Source organism: Xenopus tropicalis, chromosome 3, assembly GCF_000004195.4.
Source record: "Xenopus tropicalis strain Nigerian chromosome 3, UCB_Xtro_10.0, whole genome shotgun sequence".
NCBI lineage: Eukaryota > Metazoa > Chordata > Amphibia > Anura > Pipidae > Xenopus > Xenopus tropicalis.
The window spans coordinates 54,397,649-54,420,803 of NC_030679.2; the positions used below are offsets into that span (position 1 = coordinate 54,397,649).

The following is a 23,155-nucleotide window of genomic DNA, read 5'->3' on the forward strand; positions in this document are numbered from 1 at the left end:
TACATTAAATGAGGCATCAGTGGGGGGGGCATCAGGGTGACATTTTCAGCACATTTTGGGTGCTGAAAAACTAGGCTTATACTCGAGTATATATAGTATTTCATTTGAATTAAAAAAAAAAAAAGTAGACATTGTTCAAGCACCCTTCAGTAGTCTATCATATATGCAGGTTTGAGATGAAGGTTTTACCTTTGAATGTATCAAGAATATACATGTAGAAAAGCTGTTTTTGTATGTAATCTGCATTGTATAAACCAATTTATTGTACAGTCTTCAGAATATGTTTCCGCTTTATAAATATGTGTTTATAAAAATATATCTAGTATATTTAATTTACAATAGTAAAGCCATTTTATTGCAAAGGAGGCGCAAATCTTGAAGTAACTGATAAGATAGCCATACACAGCCAATAAAAGCTGCTGACTTGACACCTTCAGACCAAGCCAGTAGCTTATTGGCCCAATAGTAGCGCTCTCCCGACTGCCTTCCCAAACGAGATCTAGCTAAATACAAGCCAGATATTTGAAGATCCTGTAAAGGTGAAAAGTAAATTAACACTTTGATTTAAAGGCATAGAGGCATTGGTGTGCAGAGGTAAAGTACCTACTAAATTACTGAGGGCTGGAATTTTTCTGGCCTACATGGTGGAGGGGCAATAATGGAAGCCAGTTTTGACCACACCCACTTCAAACCACACACATGTTCTCACAAGAGCTTTTAAGACCATACCCACACTAATTGTGGCAGTGCAGAAAAAACCCAAATGGTGGATGCTCACTGTAGGAATATCACCCACCCTTCATTCATATGTGAAAGAATTATATTATGTCATATTAAGACATACCCTTAAATTTGTATGCCGCCCTGTGGATAGCACAGCAACCCCTAGCATATAATTACACACTGTACTGTGCCTACCATATGCTGCTTGTGTGTGCCATACATACAGGCAGCAAAGGGCAGGTTGCACATACAGTGACACAATGATGGCACTGCTCCTACAGTCTGCCTGAGGTGGGAGATTACAGTCTGACCCTGAGGTGTGAACAGTGCAGGGGGTGAACAATGCAGGGACTAAAAAATGTGAATCGTACAGGGGATTAAATGTTTAAACAATACAGAGGTTTCCAGCCTGAATCTGAGGTGTGTACAATGTTGGGGGGCAGTTAATCTCAGTAATGAAACCATTTAAATCTTACACAAAGGTAAGCAGTTACAGCAGCCAGACAGGTGGGGGGGGGGGCAGGGGCCGCCAGTAAGACAGCACTGCCCTAGGGGAAATGTGCAGACACATGGAGCGGATTTTGGCAGCTGATTGGTGTATAAACGTGGGCCAAGAACCAGCCCTGTGTGCCCATATCCTAAGAAAACTATTTGACTCCAGAGGAGTCCTAGAAACAAGGTAATGGTATATTAGTCAGCTGTTTTGCCTTGTTCTTGGACTTTTGGTTGGCTTGCTTAGGTATGGAGGTTTCGTCCTCCCTTTGAATCGTTTTTGTGTCTTTCCAAAAAACTACTTTTTCATTTCTGTTTTATAGGGTCAGCCTCCTATCCCAATTTGTATTACTGCAACATGTCAGCAAGCAGATTTTAAAAAGAATACAGCATTTGCTTGGAGCAAATGAAGGCAGGAGTACTGTTAAAACCAAACAGCTATTTGATCCCAAGGCACAAAGAATTAACACAAATTGGTAATTTAAAGTTTTTACTTTACTATCTATAATATGTAGCTGTGTTCAAAAAAAATGTTTTTATTGTGTTAAGAAGTGTAAGAAATGTCTTAATGTGACTTTTTGGCACCATCATACAACTATATATACTATATATATATATATATATATATATATATATATATATATATACAGCTTGTAGACAGGCACTCACGTCATAGAACAATAGCTATGCCTGGGTGCAGTCCCAAAAAGTATAGGAATAGTAGCAAATGGAAATGTCCCGCACTCACAGGTCTTATGTGAAGCAAAAGGTGTCTATTTTATGTTGATTTAATAAACACCTTTTGCTTCATATAAGACCTGTGAGTGCGGGACATTTCCATTTGCTACTATATATAATTTTTTTTTTTTTCATTATTTTATTTATTTTTTACACATAAGTGATTTAGCAGATTGAAAGGAGGCAATGTTCATTTTAAAAGCCAATTTCCAACCTACCTCAAGATCAGTGTAATGCCAACCCCTCTCTCACCTTGTTCTTTTGTAAAGTTATGGATTGTGGTACTGAAAGTGTCTGCTTTCTATAAGGGTGAAGACACCCAGAGCTACTTAATAGTAGTAAGTTGTCACAGCTAGTAAACACCAGAAAACACCCTGCTATAGATAATACTGAGAATTGCCTTTGCTAAAACACACATTTATCAGTAAATTATCAGCATTGTCCATTTCTGTAGCCATGACAAGTAGCTGCTACTAGTAGCACTATGTGTCTTGACCCTAATGGTAAGGACACATGGAATGGGGTCTCTGCTATCGCGGGCAACTAACCTTTCCGAAATGGCTTTCCACCTGCAACAATAGGTGTCGCTGGTGAAAAGTACTTTGCTTCGCTTCTGTATTACGAAGTTGCACAAAGTTTCCTTCTGCAGCTACTTTGTGCGACTTTGGAAAACAAAAGCGTTTTGAAGGGCTTTCCACCTCCTAATATTGTTGCTGGTGAAAAGCCATTTCAGAGCAGTTAGTCACCCGTTACAGCAGAGCAGAACAATTAAGTAAAAGGTTGGAACACTCTGAGCCTTAGGGGGAAATGGTCCCTGCAGCACAGACAGACTATCATTTTTTTCCTTAAATATGTGGAATTAGGTATGTCTGTATAAAAATTATATATATATATATATATATATATATATATATCAATCCAAATGGTGTCCGCACTCCAAGGCTCAATATTCTGCGGGGTGCTAGCCAAAATTATGTCTGTATAGAAAATAATCATCTGTGGCCAGCACACCCTTCAATGTTTCATCAAAATTTTTTTATTTTAAATATATTGTTAAACATTATAATAATAAATATATATAATATATAATAATAAATATTATTGTTTTAACAATATATTTAAAATAAAAAATTTTTGATGAAACATTGAAGGGTGTGCTGGCCACAGATGATTATTTTATATATATATATATATATATATATATATATACAGTGGAGGAAATAATTATTTGACCCCTCACTGATTTTGTAAGTTTGTCCAATGACAAAGAAATGAAAAGTCTCAGAGCAGTATCATTTCAATGGTAGGTTTATTTTAACAGTGGCAGATAGCACATCAAAAGGAAAATCGAAAAAATAACTTTAAATAAAAGATAGCAACTGATTTGCATTTCATTGAGTGAAATAAGTTTTTGAACCCTCTAACAAAAAAAGACTTAATACTTAGTGGAAAAACCCTTGTTTGCAAGCACAGAGGTCAAACGTTTCTTGTAATTGATGACCAAGTTTGTGCACATTTTAGGAGGAATGTTGGTCCACTCCTCTTTGCAGATCATCTCTAAATCCCTAAGGTTTCGAGGCTGTCTCTGTGCAACTCTGAGCTTGAGCTCCCTCCATAGGTTTTCTATTGGATTAAGGTCCGGAGACTGACTAGGCCACTCCATGACCTTAATGTGCTTCTTCTTGAGCCACTCCTTTGTTGCCTTTGCTGTATGTTTTGGGTCATTGTCGTGCTGGAACACCCATCCACGACCCATTTTCAGTTTCCTGGCAGAGGGAAGGAGGTTGTCGTTCAGGATTTCACGATACATGGCTCCGTCCATTTTCCCGTTAATGTGAATAAGTTGTCCTGTGCCCTTAGCAGAAAAACACCCCCAAAGCAAAATGTTTCCACCCCCATGCTTGACGATGGGGACGGTGTTTTGGGGGTCATAGGCAGCATTTTTCTTCCTCCAAACACAGCGAGTTGAGTTAATGCCAAAGAGCTCTATTTTGGTCTCATCAGAGCACAGCACCTTCTCCCAGTCACTCACAGAATCATTCAGGTGTTCATTGGCAAACTTCAGACGGGCCTGCACATGTGCCTTCTTGAGCAGGGGGACCTTGCGAGCCCTGCAGGATTTTAATCCATTGCGGTGTAATGTGTTTCCAATGGTTTTCTTGGTGACTGTGGTCCCTGCTAATTTGAGGTCATTAACTAACTCCTCCCGTGTAGTTCTAGGATGCTTTTTCACCTTTCTCAGAATCATTGACACCCCACGAGGTGAGATCTTGCGTGGAGCCCCAGAGCGAGGTCGATTGATGGTCATTTTGTGCTCCTTCCGTTTTCGAACAATCGCACCAACAGTTGTCACCTTCTCTCCCAGCTTCTTGCTAATGGTTTTGTAGCCCATTCCAGCCTTGTGCAGGTCTACAATTTTGTCTCTGACATCCTTGGACAGCTCTTTGGTCTTTCCCATGTTGGAGAGTTTGGAGTCTGCTTGATTGATTGATTCTGTGGACAGGTGTCTTTTATACAAGTGACTAGTTAAGACATGTGTCCTTAATGAGGTTGACTAATTGAGTAGAAGTGTCTAACCACTCTGTGGGAGCCAGAACTCTTAATGGTTGGTAGGGGTTCAAAAACTTATTTCACTCAATGAAATGCAAATCAGTTGCTATCTTTTATTTAAAGTTATTTTTTCAATTTTCCTTTTGATGGGCTATCTGCCACTGTTAAAATAAACCTACCATTGAAATGATACTGTTCTGAGACGTTTCATTTCTTTGTCATTGGACAAACTTACAAAATCAGTGAGGGGTCAAATAATTATTTCCTCCACTGTGTATATATATATATATATATATATATATATATATATAATTTTTTTTTTATTTTTTTTTTGGAAAGTTCAGATAGTGTTTTTGCATCTATACTAAAAAAGCACAACTGAATGAGCTCACGTCAAAGGGGTTTTATATATCCCCTTTAAGCTGAGTTACACTCACAGTTCTTATAAGGAGGAGGAACTCCAGCAGATAATTTACATGATACATGTATATGTTTAGGGTCAATGCCCTATATCACGTGTGATATAGGTATCGGATCTCTTATCCGAAAACCCCATTATACAGAAAAATTTCCTATTTCTCTGTAAAAATAGAATACTACCTTGTACTTGATCCCAACTAAGATATAATTAATCCCTTTTGGAGTTAAAACAACGCAATAGGGATTATTTAATATTTACATTATTATTTAGTAAACTTATGGAGATCCAAATAACAGAAAGACCCCTTATCCAGAAAACCCCAGGCCTGAGCATCCCGAATAACAGGTCCCATACCCGTACTTGAATTTTTATTTTTTTTACTTGGAATAATGGTGACATTTATTTAATCAAAATATGGTAAAGGAAGACTTAAGGTGTATGTATTTCAACATACACCTGCACAGTACATTGTTCATATAGAAAAATGCTATTAAACAAGCATGATTTAGGTTGGCAACTAAAAAAAAAAGTTTATTGCATAGTGATAGAAAATGTACTTCATTTTATTCATTGTTTGCATTTTCTGCATTCCATGCCTTGATTGAAACAATATAATGCAAGTGCATGCAATTTACAATTTTATTTTTTTTTACGTTTTAGAGATATTCATTTTTAAAATGAATTTGAAGCAACAGGTGGCGCCAGACCGAACTGGCAACAGAAGCATGACTTGTTCTTTCCTTTGTCTTGCAGAAATAAGCATCATCCCTGTGCAATAATGTATAGCTGTATCTGGGACCCACCTGCACATGAACATTAGATTTCTTGTAAAGGTTTCTCTCTACCACACCCACTGCTATTTACGCTGTTAAGGGTGTTTCCGCAGTCCCAATTATTGGATACATTTGGTTAGCATAAAACGAGGTAAGCAATTTAATCTTATGTATGATTATTGTTAGTATAAGTGTATGGGCTGAATGGAGCTGCAGTTGTAATAGATTATGCATTTCTCTGGTATGAAAGAAACTTGCAAACCTAAACTAATACTAAGGTCCACAAGTAACTTTAATATACATCGTTCACATCAGCTATCCCAGTGGAGTTTACAGTCTAAATTCCTATCCCCCATACACAAACTGTGCCATAAGGGCCCAGTTATTCTGACCTTGGGGAGTTACCAACATTTAGCATTCCGCATTAACAGATTGTACACCAATGAGCAGGGCAAGCTTACTTCCAGTAATGGTCTGTATTTGTACATAATTTTCTTGTTTGATGTCTAGGCACTTCTGCGGTACAGTGCTGCAGAATATTTTGGCCCGCATTTGTAAATATCAAAAAAGGGAATAGGTGCAATGTTATTCCATTTTTTTTTTACTTGCATTCAGACAAGGCTTATCTAAGCAAAGATGGCAGATACATAGCAAACGGAAGAATTAAAGCTGAGGTAACATTATTGGTGCATATCATAATAGGTCTATTAAGAGTACAATACAGACAGCAAAATAAATACATTTTGCTCCACTGGGACTTTCGTTATGTTCACCAGTGTATCCATTACTATATTATGTATTATATTTTGAAATTTTAAGCGACTGTGTATATAATTGTTGTATCCTTTGTGTTTGTGCTAACCTTTTATTAACATAACTTTTTTTTTCTCTTCTTTTTAAGTACACCAGGCCCAGAAAGTAAATGAAGAAAATGGCAGCTATTAGCCCAAAGGAGATTGGAATTTTATCAAGTGTCATATTTTTATGCTATTGGAATAGTCTTTTCTGCGGGTTTGTTTTTGACGATGTATCTGCTATTCTGGACAATAAAGATTTACACCCATCAACTCCCTTAAAAAAACTTTTTCAAAATGACTTCTGGGGAACGCCCATGTCTGAGGTAACGTTTGACTTTTTTAGTTTATAGAAAAGGTTTTTTTGTGCAATGAACAGTACTTGCATCAGTCATTCAACTTGCGTATTTAGTAGAAAGCATATAAGTGGATCCCTGCATCGCTGATTGAGGTTATTGTAGAGGAGGTGTCCTGACTACATCAACTTTTAATTAAAGACACTTAAAATTCAGAGCAATAACATTTAAATACATTTCTGTACTTGCACGTGACCACTAACTGTTACCATAGCCAGGGTCATCCATGCATTTCTGCATTGCTGTCACTGAAGAAGGAGTAGCTTGACAGGTGGGATACAATGGAAGTTCAGGAGGTATGTAGGGCTAAATCTTAACAGGTATTTTTATACATACATTTGTTTAACAAGCCTATGCAAGTAGTCAGTCCTGTTTGCAGACAATTATTTTGGCTTTTGTTACCTTTTAAATTATTCTTGGATGTGTTAGTTTTTTCTCTACCAAATTAATACTACTGCTCTTTAACTCTTTTACTGCCAAGCACGTATGGCATACGTGCTGGCAGTAAAAGGGCTTAAACGCCAACGGCATGTGCCGCCGCTGCAGAGGGCTTCTAACAATGACAGCCCCCCTGGGCAATGTGCCAGGGGGGCTGTCATCAGGGTCCTGCGAGCCGATCGCTCGCAGGACCCTCCAGGAAGCAGCAGACGCGATCGCATCGCGTCTGCTGCTTCCTCCCTCTCCCCCAGCGCCGGCCCAAATGAGGAAGGAGGCGATCGGTCTTCAGGAACAGGTAAGGAGTTTTTTTTTTTATTGCATTTACACACTTTTACACACTTATACACACATTTACATACATTTATATACACTTACATACATTTACACACACTTACAGCACACATTTTAGCATTTTTTTATTTTTTTTTTTTCATTTTTCACACTTTTATACACTTATTTACACTCATATACACACTTACACACTATCACACAACTTTTACACATGTACACACATGTATACACAAACACTTTGGGGTTTTTTTGTTTTGCTTTTTTTTTTTTTTTTTTTTTTTTCATTTTACCACTTTGTTTTTATTTTCTTTTACCTAAAAACTGTTTATTTTGACAGCGTAACTATTGGATCAGATATTCTGGCCACTAATTACACTGTCATGTGACTTATTTTGTTGTTTCACTGATTTGCACAATTTTTGTGGTTTTATCACATTTTATCCCTATATAAGTGTTCCTGATCTGTTTTTAGCGTAGCTTTGCCAGGTGTAACTTTGGTGTACAAAAATAACTTTACCTATTTTGAATTCATCAGAATGTGTACTTTCCAAAAATATATGGTTTTCTGGGGGTCACTGTATAGTTAGGGGGGGTTACTGCACATAATACACTGACAGGGGGCTCTGTGTGCAAAAGCTGAGTTGGCAGGCGAGAAATCCTTATGCGCTATTTTCATTTTGGGTTCAGTACATACCGCAGACTTTGGTATATCTATGCATATTGGGCATCAAACTGTTCAGTAGGCCTCTGGTGTTCCTATTTGGGGTGACTTGCCTTTGTACGCAAGAAATTGTGTGAGATAAATGCGGCAAATTGCAACATTTTTAGGCGATTTTCTGAAATGTCATAAAAACCGATAACTTTAGGAAAGCTTTGCGGCTTGGTACTTTGGTGTAGAAAGGACTCTTTACCCTTGTTGGATTTGTCAGAATGTGTACTTTCCAAAAATATATGGTTTTGTGGTGGTCTCTGTATAGTTAGGGGAAGTTTTGGCACATAATACACTGACAGGGGGCTCTGTGTGCAAAAGCTGAGCTGGCAGGCGAGAAATCCTTATGCGCTATTTTCATTTAGGGTTCAGTACATACCGCAGACTTTGGTATATCTATGCATATTGGGCATCAAACTGTTCAGTAGGCCTCTGGTGTTCCTATTTGGGGTGACTTGCCTTTGTACGCAAGAAATTGTGTGAGATAAATGCGGCAAATTGCAACATTTTTACGCGATTTTCTGAAATGTCATAAAAACCGATAACTTTAGGAAAGCTTTGCGGCTTGGTACTTTGGTGTAGAAAGGACTCTTTACCCTTGTTGGATATGGCAGAATGTGTACTTTCCAAAAATATATGGTTTTGTGGGGGTCACTGTATGGTTAGGGGAAGTTTTGGCACATAATACACTGACAGGGGACTCTGTGTGCAAAAGCTGAGCTGGCAGGCGAGAAATCCTTATGCGCTATTTTCATTTTGGGTTCAGTACATACCGCAGACTTTGGTATATCTATGCATATTGGGCATCAAACTGTTCAGTAGACCTCTGGTGTTCCTTTTTGGGGTGATTTGTCTTTATCTGATCTTTATCAAGAAATTGTGAGAGATAAATGCGGCAAATTGCAACATTTTTATGCGATTTTCGAAATGTCATATAAATCTGCAAACTTAGGAAAGCTTTACAGCTTGGTACTTTGTAGCAATAAGAAATATTTACCCATTATAGATTCGGGGGGATGTGTATTTTCCAAAAATATATGGCTTTCTGGGGTGAATGTACTTTTTTTGTAGCATTATCCCACATAAAGGATGTAAATGTGTTGATTTTGCAGGAGCTGAAATGACAGAAATGACAGTTCATATGGGGTATGTTCACATTGGGGCCCCTACATGCCACATACTTAGGTAAACCTATACATATTGGGCATCAAACTGTTCAGTGGACCCCAGGCATTCATATTTAGGGTGTTTTATTTGGTTACTTTATGACCTGTAGGAGATAAGATACTATAGACTGGAAGCTTTGAAGCGATTTTTAAAAAAAATCACAAATTTTGATAAAAACCAATAACTTTAGGAAAGCATTGCGACTTGATAGTTTGGAGTAGACAGACAGTTGTGCCTATTCTGTATTCCCCAAAATCTGTTCTTTCCAAAAATGTACAATTTTCTGGGATAAACCTTCTGTTAGTGGAATTTTGGCCTTGAAATCCAAAGTATGCAGTTTTTTTGGAGCAGTGCTTTGGGAATTTGGTAGTGTACTGCTGGGAGTTTTTGACCTATACAAGTGAGAAATCTCCATAAAACTATATATATTTGGTATTGGCACGTTCAGGAGACATGGGACTTTCCAAATCAGTTGTATATTCGTGCATAAAATAATTTTTGTTTCTAGTATGTGTGATTATATTATGGAAAATTTGATTTTTTTTGCATTTTTAGACATTTAGAAGCCTATATCTTGTTACAGAATTGGAATTACACAAAAATTCTACCATATTTTGAAAGCTTAGGTTGTTCTGAAAAAAACGATATATTGTTTTCCTTGGTAAACTAAAAGTCCCCCCGAGGAAAGGCCCCTAAAGTGAAACAGTGCAAAATGTTCAAAAACTGTCTGGCAATACAAGTTCCGCTTTGACCAAAATGGCTGGCAGTAAAAGGGTTAATGAGTTTCATGTGGTGGAAGGTGGGTTGGGCTATAAGATAATAGTAGCAAAAAGTGTTTTCTAGTGGAATTATGAAATGTTACTGGGACCCGCAGAATATTATTTTTAAGCCCCCTAATGATCTGAAATTTGATCTATATTAACTAGTATACATTGAAAATCCTTATTAATTTGGGCCCTGGGCACTCTCCACGCTCCCCTGCAATCTCAGGGTGTGCTTTTGCTACAGTCACTCCTCAGGAGTCTTCCACTGGTGGCAGATCATTGATTTTAATTGTGTAGAAGAGTTCTACAGTTTTATTTCAATCAAAAGGGTAAGCAACCAATTTTATAGCTGAAGCCACAGTACTATATATTTGGATTGCTAGGAAACTCTAAACCCTTCATTATTATTTTGCTTTGTTTTTGGATGACTGTGTATGTTCAGGTGTTGAGCACAGTTACTGTGTCATGACTTTTGCCAGTTATGTGCACATTTCTGCTCCTTATCTAGAGCTATAAACAAGCAGTCTTTTTCTTTACACTTGTTTCGTTAGGGCTTTTCTAAAAGCTTGGTTAATGATGAACGCTGTATAAACACAACGAGAATACAATGGAAGGAATGGATTCCATTGGCGTTCTCTTTCATACAGTGTATCATTTGTATCGGAACAAATCCTATCCTCTTGTGAATTTATTCATATTCATGCAAACATATTTAAGGACTTCAGAAAAAAGAAATGCTCTGCTGCCCTCATTGTAGTGCCAGGTGCAAGCTGCAAACCCCACTGGAATGGGATTATATACACACACAGCTACCATACTGGTGTGCAAATTAAAAACTTTAATTCAAATTCTATTAAAAGATGTCATTTATTGGTAAGATTTTATGAAAACATTGAATTCTCAATTCAATTTAACAAGCAGTTTCTTTTGAACTAATCATCTCTATGCAAGGCAAAACTTGTTAATTTAATGCATTTTCTCAAAACAATATGGGGAGAAGGTTGGTTTCCCTTAAAGGGCAAAAGTTGTGTGAGCATCAGTTTATCCCTGTTTTGCAGATCAGGGCTTAACTGTAGAAAAATACTTTGATAAGCTTACAGAGCATATCCTCAAATATTCACAGTTGTGGTGGCACAATACCAGATAGCAGATCTGATAAAGTTTTAATAAACTTTTTATATAGAATGGGCTTGCGGATACTCTTGCCATATTGAGAATTACCTTGATGTTTTGGCACAGTAAGCCTTTCTCAGGGGGAATTCTCATTTTGGTAAGAGTATCCGCAAGCCCATTGTGTGTATTGCATAGATGTACCTGAGTGATTTAATGTGTATTCATTATATTAAGCTCTACTCTGTATTATTTTTTGAGATTCTTTTGATAATACCACTGTGCTTAAAGACGAAAAGGTAAATATCACTGGGGGTGCCAAATGTTAGGCACACCCCACCGACTTTAATCGCTTACCTTTTACCCCGGGCTGGTGCTCCTGTTAGGAGAAAACTGCACTAGCCCGGGGTAGCTGTGAGTGAGCGTCTCCTCTTCCTTCTGTCTTCTGAAACCTGGGGCCCACACATGTGCAGCATGAAAAAGCAGGCTTTTTTCTAAAGTTCGACTTTTCACTCTACTGCACAAGCACGTTTAGACAGGAGACAGAAGAGGAGACACTCGCTCGCAGCTACCCCGGGTTGGTGCTTTTTTCTTCTCAGAGGAGCACCAGCCCAGGGTAAAAGGTAAGCGATTAAGGTCACTGGGGGGTGACTTAGCCTTCTCCTTTAAAAGTTATTTTTTGTGCAATCCCATTTTATACAAAAAGGGCATATATTTAGTTGCCTTATATGGGGGGCTTCTTTTGGGCTTTTTTGCACCTAACGTTGATTCTTATATTTTGTTATTGTTAACTTATGTGCCTTCCATTGATTTATATTTTTGCATTGTCTTTTAATACTCAGATTTGGAAACTATGATAGTATGAGGAGATTAATTAAATTTCTCAGAAAGAAATAATGTGCATTGAATGATGTTAATCCACAGTCTAAGAAGCTCAGCTCTGTGCAAACTAAATGTCATCATTTTCTTTATTGGTAAAATTATTACAAAATTAAACATTTTTTTAAAATGTAACCTTGCTTTTCTTAATCTTGCAGGAGAGGAGCCATAAATCATACCGTCCCCTTACAGTTCTGACATTTCGTTTAAACTATCTGTTCAGTGAGTTGAATGCTGTGTCTTATCATTTTCTCAATGTGGTTCTACATGCTGTTGTATGCATAGTTTTTCTTAAAGTCTGCAGACTTTTCATGGACACCAAAATCAGTCTTCTGGCCACTTTGCTGTTTGCTGTGCATCCTATACATACAGAGGCAGTAAGTAGATGTTTTTCAGAACTGATTATGAATACTTTATAATGAATACTTTACTTGTTCCTTTCAGCAACTATACACCAAATCATTTGCTACTAGATATGTGCAAAGCTTTAAGAATACTGTATTTACTTTCAATACAAATAACCACCACATGAGGGCATCAGGACCCCCGTTACAGTGATCTACTGACTACAGTGTATTTGTAACTAGGTTGCCACTGTTAAAAGACATGACAACCACCCCAAAAAATTATTTTGCCTAATAAAAGAAAACATTATTCTAAGCAAATTTGCAATATACATTTTTTACAAATTTGCAGTTAATTTCTTATATATTATTGCTCTTAAAAGCAGTATTTGTCTGTCTTTTTCTATTTTCTGCCCTGGTGGCTCTGACTTCAGAAACAATGTAACACAAGCCAGCAGACTGACAGGCCTGTTTTGCTGGAGGAGAATGGCTTTTGCAACATTGTTTAAAAAGTTATAACCAGGAGTTAAGCAGATGCTCTTTCAGTACCAATTACATTTACAAATGACACTTTAAGCACTAAAAAACTTAATAATTTCATATTAAAAGGTTACTTAGAATTATGTTTTCTTCTATTAGGCAAAAAAAATGTGGGGATTTACATGTATTAAAAGAAAGAAAGAAATCAGTATTTAAAACAAGGAAAACAAGTGTTTAAAACAAGGAAAAATTCGGATTAAATCCGATAATTTTTGATGTGCGTTAAAAGCACGAAAATTTCGAATTGTGGTTGTACGAAAATATTGTGGTACAATGTGAAAGTTCTGAAATTTTCGTATCCGAACGATATGAACAGCGCAAAAACCTTTGACTTTGAACCTTCAGTGCATGATTTGGGAAGCCTCCCATAGGACTCCCAATGGCACTCTGCAGCTCCACCCTGGCCCAAGGAAAGTCACGATACCGAAGCTTGAAAGAATTCCGAAACTTTCGTAGTTGTTGCAACTAATTTGATTGTGTCGCACAAATTGTCGCAAGAAGTCCGAAAAAGTTGCAGAAATTAACGAAAAACTCTCAGAAATTATGCACAGTTCTAAAACTTATTGAAAATTGGAATTTTTTCTATTCGGACCCAATCGTACTTTGATAAATCAGCCCCTAACTGTAGGCCCACAAGGTATTTTATGACTCCCTGTCTGACTGTATTTTCCATATACTACGGTATAGAAATGTAGTAATGTCAAAGTTTAAGCCCCACTTAAAGGTCCAGCCTTTCCTTCAAAGTCACCCTTGAAGGTCCAACCTTTGGTCAAGGCTGAAAGTTGGGAAAAGCAACAAGCTGTAGTCCTGCTACTTGTGTTTTTTCCTACCACATTTCATCCTAGCAGGAGGGATGCAAGATTTGTGTGTATTGGAGATTTTTTTTGTTTTTTAATGTCCCATACACACCATTTGACTGAGAATAGCATGTGATCAGAGATCAGAGGCCCACACTGAACATGAGATGCTGATGTCTGCCTGTGTCAGAAAATGCAGGCACCACATGAAATTGGTTGCCCTAATAGAATAGGGCAGGTAGTAATGACAGGGCCCTGCCTCCCTACCATGCACTTCCTAATTGATGCACAAGGTAGCGAGGATACCTAAGTGCCCTAATGCAGTCAGCACTGTATTAGCGAAGGCAACACTTATACCTTTACTCTCTTAAGGCTGTTTTTTGTCCTTTCTTCACAGGTTACCGGTGTTGTTGGAAGAGCTGAGCTTCTTTCTTCTATTTTTCTGCTGGCTGCATTTTTGTCTTACACAAAATCAAAGGGTCCTGACAACTCCATAGGTAATTTTTTTTTTCCAAGTTTTATTTTTTATTTCTGTAATCTCAGTGCTATAGCTGCAGTTTGCTACTTTGTTCAGCATGAACCCAATAAAAAATTTTTTTTTGATATTCTTGAGGTAACCACTTAATGCTGCGCTCTTGGTTTTAACCAGTTATGGGAGAACGAATGGCTACTCCTTGCTAGACTGGTAAAAGGAAAGGATTTACTATATTGTTAGGTTTTCCACTTAACAAGAATTTTATCTCCAATATACTTTCATTAAAAAGTCCGTACAATCTTTATAAAACACCAGATAGGTCTACGTCGATCTGACTGCTGGGGACACAAATCTTTAGATGACCACTGACTTCACTACAGCAAAGCGATCATGGTTGCATCGAGTTCTGAGTATCAGGGAAGCAGCATGCAGGTTTTTTTCACTTGTTTGTTTCTCATTAACGCTAACCTTAGTGAGAAACAAGTTTTCACACTGCTTCCCTGCTGTTCTGAACTCAACAGCGCTGGTCGTTTTGCTGACGTGCAGCCAGTGACCATCTCACGATTTGTTCCCAAAGTAGTCAGTGTCTTTTTTCTGTATTGTAATACCGCTTTAAATTGTTGCCTGGCTTCTTCTATCCCAGTTAGGCTAGTTACACTGTGTTATGTGGTGCTTTTTCTCCACTGGCATAGATATGGCAACAGAGACAATGCAGTCCACCTTCGTTATGTCTGCAAATGCTGATAGGCCCATGCTATGTCTGTCAGTACATTTGCAGATATGTGGCAGAAGGCAGCAGATCATGTTTCTCCATTGATGTATCTAAATCAGCACAGAAGCAGCACTATGTACCAAAGGCCTTAAAGGAGAAGGAAAGGCAAAATCTATTAGGCACACTATTAAATAGTACTACTATTGCTGTGTAAAATCGCTATATTCCTGGCTTGCCTAATGAAAGATTTACAGAGATACACATACTAGAACTTACATGCTTGTTTCAGTGAACGGCGCCGCCACCTTATCCAGCGTGTCTGTATGGGCTGGAAAGCATAAGCCAGCTCCCTGCTCCTGTCACAAAGTTTCTGCAGCTCCACAAACCCCCCCCCCCCTCGTTTTTTTTCTGTTTGGCTTCTGATCTTCTGAACGGGTGAAGTATGGGGAGACTTAAGGGCACTATTGAGACAACTGAAGGTATGCCTGCAGCTTGAGATTAACTCTTTATTAGCCTTTCCTTCTCCTTTAAGGTAACAATTGAAAGCATAAATGTCTCTTATGGTTGATGGGTGTAGAGAGCCTGGCAACATAAAAGTATTTTTCAAACAAAGCTAGAGAGAGGCAGAAAGAATACAATAAAATGAAGGGCAGTTGCATACTGCTTAAGACTATCACAATATCTGCGTTCTCCTGATCGTTAATTTTAATGTTGTCTATTTAAGAAGCAAGTTGTATGTGTGTCAAGGCCTTCTGTATACCCGTGCAAGTGAAACAATGCTGTGTGGTATATAAAATAGCCCTTAAAAGTTTCATTTTTATTTTCTAGTTTGGACCCCAATTGCAGTTGCAGTTTTCCTTGTTGCTGTTGCCACACTCTGCAAAGAGCAGGGAATTACTGTTGTGGGGATTTGCTGTGTCTATGAAGTCTTCATTGCTCAAGGGGTAAGTTTGGAAGGCTTGGACTTTTTGATCCCTGTGAAATAAGGAGGGAGTGCTAGAATGTTGACAAATGACCCCACTTTCTGGGAAAAATGGATGTGGCTATAGTAGAAATCCAAAAAATGGGAAAAAAGCTTCAGCAGGTTTGCTGCAAAAAATTTATTGTGGGTAGTGGTAACACAGCATGTTTCGGGTACATTTGATAAAGGGTTTTGACCCGAAACATGTTGTGTTACCACTACCCACAATAAATATTTTGCAGCAAACCTGCTGAAGCTTTTTTTCCTATCTCTTGGATTTCTACAATCGTATTTGGTTGCAGCACATAGCAACAACTAGGAGCTGAAAATTTTTTTACACAAGTATTTTATACAAAGTTCACCGACTATTTTTATTTTTTGGGATGTGGCTATAGGTAAGCTCTTTACCTAGGATGCAGGATGTGAAGTTTGGGTTGTGTATATTAATATTGATTTGAGTTAAATAGCATCACATTTCTTTTAGTTCTGTTAATTTGATATTGTAGTGTGCTATGCATTTGGAAACCCTCTTGTAAATAAAGCACAGACTTTAATCCACATAAAACTACATTGTGTGTCATTGTTGATGCATCTGGCACACATGTCATAAAATTCATTTGTGAACAAAAAGCCACTCCCAGTTACTCAATCCCTTGCCTCTGATCCAACCTTTTTTGTGGTCTATACATTGGGAATGTCCAATATTGCAGACTATTGCAGTTCAGGTGAATGGGAAGCAATGTTGTATTGCCTATACTTGGACCTATTAATAATCAAATTTTTCCCAAGGTAAACAGAAAAAAACTGTTTGGTTTGAGACAGAATTGGCTTTCAACATATTCTGTTTTTGTTTTGGAATTCCAGTATACCTTCCCAGTGCTGTGGGATACAACATTACAAATTCTAATGGGCAAAGGCAGCATTCCATACTCCATGCTTCAGACCTTGCTCAAGCTTATTGTTTTGATGTTCAGCACGCTTCTACTTGTTGTTGTAAGGGTTCAAGTCATTCAATCACAGCTTCCGGTGTTTACAAGGTAAGATAACATTTTTGAAGAACATGCATTATGCATGAATTTTCAGTAGGGATGAAAGATATAAGATATAAAAATATGAGGAAATAGGCTATACATTTAAGTGTCTATGATAGAGGTGGTACAGATGCCTGCAGGATGATGTTACATTGCCAAGGCACAAGTTTTATATTAAAAAGAGGAGGGTGGTGTTTGAACATTGTAGAACTCCAGCATCAGTTTGTAGGCACTGTTTGGAGTACAGACATGGGTTTTATAGTCTGCTGAACAAGTATGGTTATACTTTAATAGTTTCCAAAGTGACTACAGTTGTTTCAGTACATGCATGTCAGTGTTAAAGGAGCAGTTCAGTGTAAAAATTAAACAATGTAAAATAGACTGCGCAAAATAAAAAAATGTTTTCAATATAGTTAGTCAGTCTAAAAAATGCTGGAGTTGGCAGATGTTTAAGATGTTTATAATAGCCACTACTTACTCCTAAGCTGTTAGCAGTCAGTAACCAATCAGTGACTTAAGGAGGGGCCATATGGGACATAACTGTTCTTTTGCCTCCCCCCCCCCTAAAGTCAGGGCTCTGGTACACGGGGAGATTAGTCGCCCGCGGCAAAACTCCCTGCTCGCGGGCGACTAATCTCCCCGAGTTGCTTTCCCCCTGCCATCCCACCGGCGAACATGTAAGTCGCCGGCGGGATGGCAGACGCGGCGGGGCGATTTCGGGAAATCGCCGAAAAAGACTCGCGAGGCCCTCACTGACTGACTAAAAGGTTAGAGAGCTGAAGAGCTGAAAGCAGGATATAGTGTTCTGGCTACTAGGTTAGACATCTGCTCACTCCAGCCTATAGATTACATTTTTGCCTAACCAACTATATTACAAATATATTTTATTTTGCACAATCTGTTTTCCCCAGTTTAATTTTTACACTGAACTGTTTCTTTAAAGGACAAAATAATTAATGTAAAAGAAAAGACTGACTTAAGACTATGAATTTAAGTCTTTGAACTTCTTTAAGTACAAATACCACTATTCATGAATGTCTTGCTATATAAAAGTGAGAGCTGGCTACATGGACAGCAGTAGAACATCACTCACTGTCTGTTCTTAGTCACTTGGAGGCAGATTTATTAATGTTCAAATTCCAGTTTTTACCACCTATCCAGTTTTTGTGCTAAAACTCACGTACTGAGTTTCTGAAATCTGAATGCTTGATTTATTAAGGGCAGGTAAAAAATGTAAAAATTCATTATCTAAGCTGGCAAGTTCATCTAGAAGTCAGTAGGAGTTGTCTTAGCAAAATTTAAGCAAATTTGAGTTTTTTTTAAATAAAAAAATTACGTTTTTTAGGCTCACTAAAAGTTTTTGAGAATTCAGTTTTGCTGCGTTCACTTTTTATTCATGTTTCAGTTGAGATTTCAGTTTTTTAATAAATAAGCACATATTGAGTTTTTTTTTTTTATTAAAACTCGCCAAACTCAAATTTTGATAAATATGCCCGTGTCATTAGGCCTTTTTTATTTTCCTTTATTTCACCTTCTAATTAAAGGGTTATGAGGTTAATATATATAATTATTTCAAAACCTTATGTTCGCTAGTTAATTGCGGATAGTGCCTTTTTAAAGGCTGCTTAAAGGTGGTGTATTTGTTGTGGCATAACTGACCTTTTCAATAAATTGGTTTATTATATAAACAACTATAGTATACGTATAAAAATAATTGAGGTCACTAAATACCTTTATTACAATCCTGCAAATGTATTTTGTCCCAGTCAGAAATGTGTTTTTCACAATAAAAATATCTGTACAAAATCTGAAAAGTAATATTTACATTTTTAATGTTTGTTGTATTTACATTGATAATCATGTTTATGTAGACTAAAGGTGAATGCTTTCCTTTAAGCTCCATTATTTTATTTATTTATTTATTTTTTTACCATGATTAGGTTTGATAATCCTGCAGCAGTAAGCACAACACCAGCAAGGCAGTTAACATTTAACTACTTGCTTCCTGTGAATGCCTGGCTTCTCTTAAATCCCTCAGAACTGTGCTGTGATTGGACAATGGGAACAATCCCTTTGATAGAATCGATTTTGGATATCCGCAACCTGGCCACACTGCTATTCTATTTTCTCCTGGGTTACCTTATAGTTTTTAGTGTTCGCTATTCTGGAGATTCTTCAAAAACTGTACTTATGGTAAGTATTTTCTTATTATTTTGTTTGCCCTTCTATAACAAGAGTGTAACCTATTCATCCTAATAAGGCATGAAACCTTCTACAGAACATGAAGAGATACTGAAGAAAATAAAACAAACTTTAAATAATTACGGTCCTTAATGGTGTCTGTACCTCATCACCAACATTAGCATGGGTGTCATAAAGATTTGACCCATCACTGGTGGAAGACCTTCCTTTTTTAAAATTATTTCTAGGCTAATTAAATCATCTATCACTACTTGGTAAGTAGTAGTATCTTGAGATGGATATTGGTATTGTCTTGAAAAAAACATGTTTTGCCATCTACCCTATCATTCTTGCTTGGTTTGAAATGTTCCTTGATCGTTTTAAAGGAGAACTAACCTCCACACACACAAACAAAAGCCAGCATCCTTTGCTCTCCCTCGGCCCTGCTCTCTCCCAATAAAGTCAATTATATGGAGAAGCGTTCTTGTTTGTACACCTGATATATAGATGTACAGTAACGCAGTGGAGTTTGCCATCTTCTGTGTGTTCAGTTTATCTACACTGAGCTTTCTGGAGCATACACAGTTACAGCTAGACTGGAATTAGCTCCAATTGCACATGAGCCTGAAAGCTGTCAACAGAGGGACAGTAACACAAAAAAGGGAAAGTTGTGCTCAACCACTAAATTGTAAACCATTAAGCGGGGGTGCAATGAGGCTGTGACCATAAAATACATATAAACAACCGCAAAAAATCCTCTGCACTCACCCATTATCAATATGTAGAAATTGGACACTAGGGCATTTCGCTACTAAGAAATGCCTTCCCTCCCCACCTCAAAAAGAGGGATTGTTTGTCCGTACATTGCAATATACTTCAAGCTGGCCAACTACGTCAAAGTCATCCCTTCTGGCCAGTCCTACCCTAACTGACCTATATAAGTAATTTAAGATTAGTACTGAGCAAAGGGACTAAGTTTTACCTGCAACATGCTTGCGTATAAGGTTAAAACTCCCATATGGTTGCCCTTTTATTAGCTCCATTGGGATCACCTGACTATAGCTGGGACAGAGGGACAGAACAGGAAGCAAACGGTCAGAAAATGACACCTGTGAATTCCACTGCACTACTCTGCATCTATATGCCCGGTTTACAAACAGGGGTTATTTTCTATGTAATAGACTCTGCGTGATGGGAGGAGGAAGGGGTCCTATGGAGGACAGTGGATGAGAGCTTTTGTTTGTTGAGGGGTTAGTTCTCCTTTAACATCTTAGGTTTTTTTTCTGTATGGTACTAGGGTCTGGTGTGAATAGAACATCGATACATAGATATACAGGCAACACATTTCTCTTGTTGTTCTGTTTTAACAACAACCTTTAGTACTACTTCTACCTTACTCTGCTATTTTCCTGAGGCATGCAGTCGTCAGACTTGTACCCGACCATTTAAACCCTCTTGTTTTTAAGTCATTTGACCATCTCCTAGTATTTTTAAGCCTTCCGAAATCTTTAGGTCTTCTGTCATTTTCTGCATGATTACCATTTTAAAACTTCTTAATCATTTCTACTTTCTGTAAACTTGTACTTTCTGTAAATGTGTAATTTTGTAAATACTCAGCAGAACAATGTAATTAAAGTACCAACTGATCTTTACCTTGAAACCTACAAATTAAATTTTTTGCTGCTTTGTGTTTTGACCTTATTGTTTATTTGCAGTTCTGGCATTTTGTTCTCAATACCCTTATGTTTTAATTTAATAAATATGTGCCTTTTAGGCACATTCCCTAAATGGGCTATTGTATACCACAGAGCCACACATTTCTATTACATTTAAAATTGCAAAGTCAAACATGTTCAACATACAGTACTTCACAAACCTCAACTTTTAAACTTTTAAATATTTAGCTGCATCAAGTCTGGTTTAATTCTAATTCATGCTAGGAAATCCTTTAATAACTCTCTTTGTTGATTCACTTGTGCCCCAAATGTAAACGTTGTCCGTTGTCCTAATGTAAACGTTGTCCTTTTTAGGGGTGTCTTCTCTGCTGATTTTGGGGTTGGTATCATTACCCTGTATTACTTATACAGGGTAATGATACCCTGTATCTAGTCACCTATTATGCTGTAAAGTAATGGTTTGCATAGTTTGCAGCTGCCAGTTAGAGCATGGTTTTAGAGAATGGTTATTTTGTAACCTGGAAGTCAAGCTTGAAAGATCTTTAGCGTGAAAATTAAGGGAGGTGACAGACGGGGAGATTAGTTGCCCTGCGACAAATCTTTGTTGCCGCAGGCAACTAATCTCCCCGCAATGCCATCCCACCAGCAAGAATGTAAATCGCCGGTGGGATGGCATACGCGCCGCTGCGATTTCCGGAAGTCATCTGGAGCTTCCTCTCAAGGCAACTTCGCTGACTTCGACAAATTGCGGCGCTGTGTATGCCATCCCACCGGCGAATTACATTCTAGCCGCTGGGATGGCATTGTGGGGAGATTAGTCGCCTGCAACAACGAAGATTTGTCGCACGACGACTAATCTCCCTGTGTGTCACTGCCCTTAGAAAACCAAACCAAAGCAAAGCATCTGATTGGCTGCTATGAGCAACATCACTGGTAATGTTTTACTGTACTTTTTACACAGCATGATAAATATACCATCCTGTGATCGTAGTCAGTCTTTTTAGACTAAAGATTCTTTGATACAATTTATCATCTTAGGCGTGCTGAATCGGAAGAACAGAACAGAGAGGAGCCATTGCTCTTTCTGTCATATTTGATCATTTTAGCAATTGCTAAACAAGCAGAACAGTGCTATTTTGCCTATCCTTTGAAGGACCAGAACATCCCTTTGCTCTCCAGACTTGAGCTGGGCATATACACATTGATATTGTACGAAACGAGGTGTATAGTGGATTGATGAAGCGACCAATATCGCAAAAGCCTTGGATATCAGTTGACTCGTTGATCGGCGCTGTTGAAGGCTCCCGAGTAAAGGCAAGCGTTTAGGGCTGAATCATCAGATAGGAGTAGAATTCCTATTGTTTCTACCTCCATATCTGACAATTCAGCCCTGAACGTTAGTGGCATGTATGGCTACCTTTAGTGGTCACGTCATGTACCTTGATGATCAGCTATGACCACCTTAATGATGGATTGTTTTATCTGCCTCTTTTTATGTAGTGCAGCTATATATCAAGGTTCCTTACATCTACATGCTCCTGGGTGAATGTACTAAACTGTTTATGTATGTTTTATTTCATACTGTGTTCAAGGTAACTATGTTAAAACACTTGCACACCAGATTATGAATTATTTCTGCTTAATATTTGTCTTTGTGTGTTTTAGGCACTTTGTCTGATAATACTTCCTTTCATTCCTGCATCAAACCTTTTTTTTCCTGTGGGATTCGTAGTTGCAGAGCGAGTTTTGTATGTCCCTAGTATGGGGTTTTGCATGCTTGTAGCACATGGCTGGAAGAAATTATCAAGCAATGGGTGAGTGTCTGATGATCTTCAAAATGCTTGATGTCTGTTAGTGTTAATACTCTTTGATAAATTTTGGGGAGCTTTGAAGGAATATGGATAAAGTTTCCTATAGTCTGATACCCTGTATACAACAATAACATAGTTTTTTGAAATACAAATGGCATTAGGACAATACAGGCTAACAAACTTGCTAATGCTTCTGGGTCCACATCAAAACGTAGTCATTTTATTTCATAAACTCTTTCTTAGTGCTTATAGAAGGGATTTTCTTTCATCTTTGCTCCTGGAAGTATTATCATTTTTTTTTTAAAGTTATTTTGAATGGGGATTACAGCCTTCCCTTTTTTATATCAACTATGATCCACTCTAAAATTCCTTGTTGGCATGGTTTTTTTTTTTTTTTTTTTTGAAGAATGTTTTTCAATCTC

At 37.8% G+C, this 23,155-nt stretch overlaps 1 protein-coding gene across 5 annotated transcripts in view; it reads left to right on the plus strand.

Annotated features, from left to right (window-relative positions):
• The window catches only part of tmtc3 (transmembrane and tetratricopeptide repeat containing 3), a 41,760-nt gene that overhangs the window by 5,592 nt on the left and 13,013 nt on the right, over window positions 1-23,155 (plus strand). For 4 of the 5 annotated variants that reach the window (XM_031898903.1, XM_031898902.1, XM_031898906.1 and 1 more), the window contains exons 2-10: window positions 1,539-1,691; window positions 5,678-5,848; window positions 6,599-6,817; window positions 12,364-12,582; window positions 14,284-14,383; window positions 15,902-16,017; window positions 16,899-17,071; window positions 19,006-19,258; window positions 22,588-22,736. In XM_031898903.1, the coding sequence (XP_031754763.1) occupies window positions 6,620-6,817; window positions 12,364-12,582; window positions 14,284-14,383; window positions 15,902-16,017; window positions 16,899-17,071; window positions 19,006-19,258; window positions 22,588-22,736 (1,208 nt within the window). In that variant the 5' untranslated portion in view covers window positions 1,539-1,691; window positions 5,678-5,848; window positions 6,599-6,619. The remainder of the gene's footprint in view (window positions 1-1,538; window positions 1,692-5,677; window positions 5,849-6,598; window positions 6,818-12,363; window positions 12,583-14,283; window positions 14,384-15,901; window positions 16,018-16,898; window positions 17,072-19,005; window positions 19,259-22,587; window positions 22,737-23,155) is intronic. The other variant, XM_031898905.1, reaches the window with a different exon arrangement.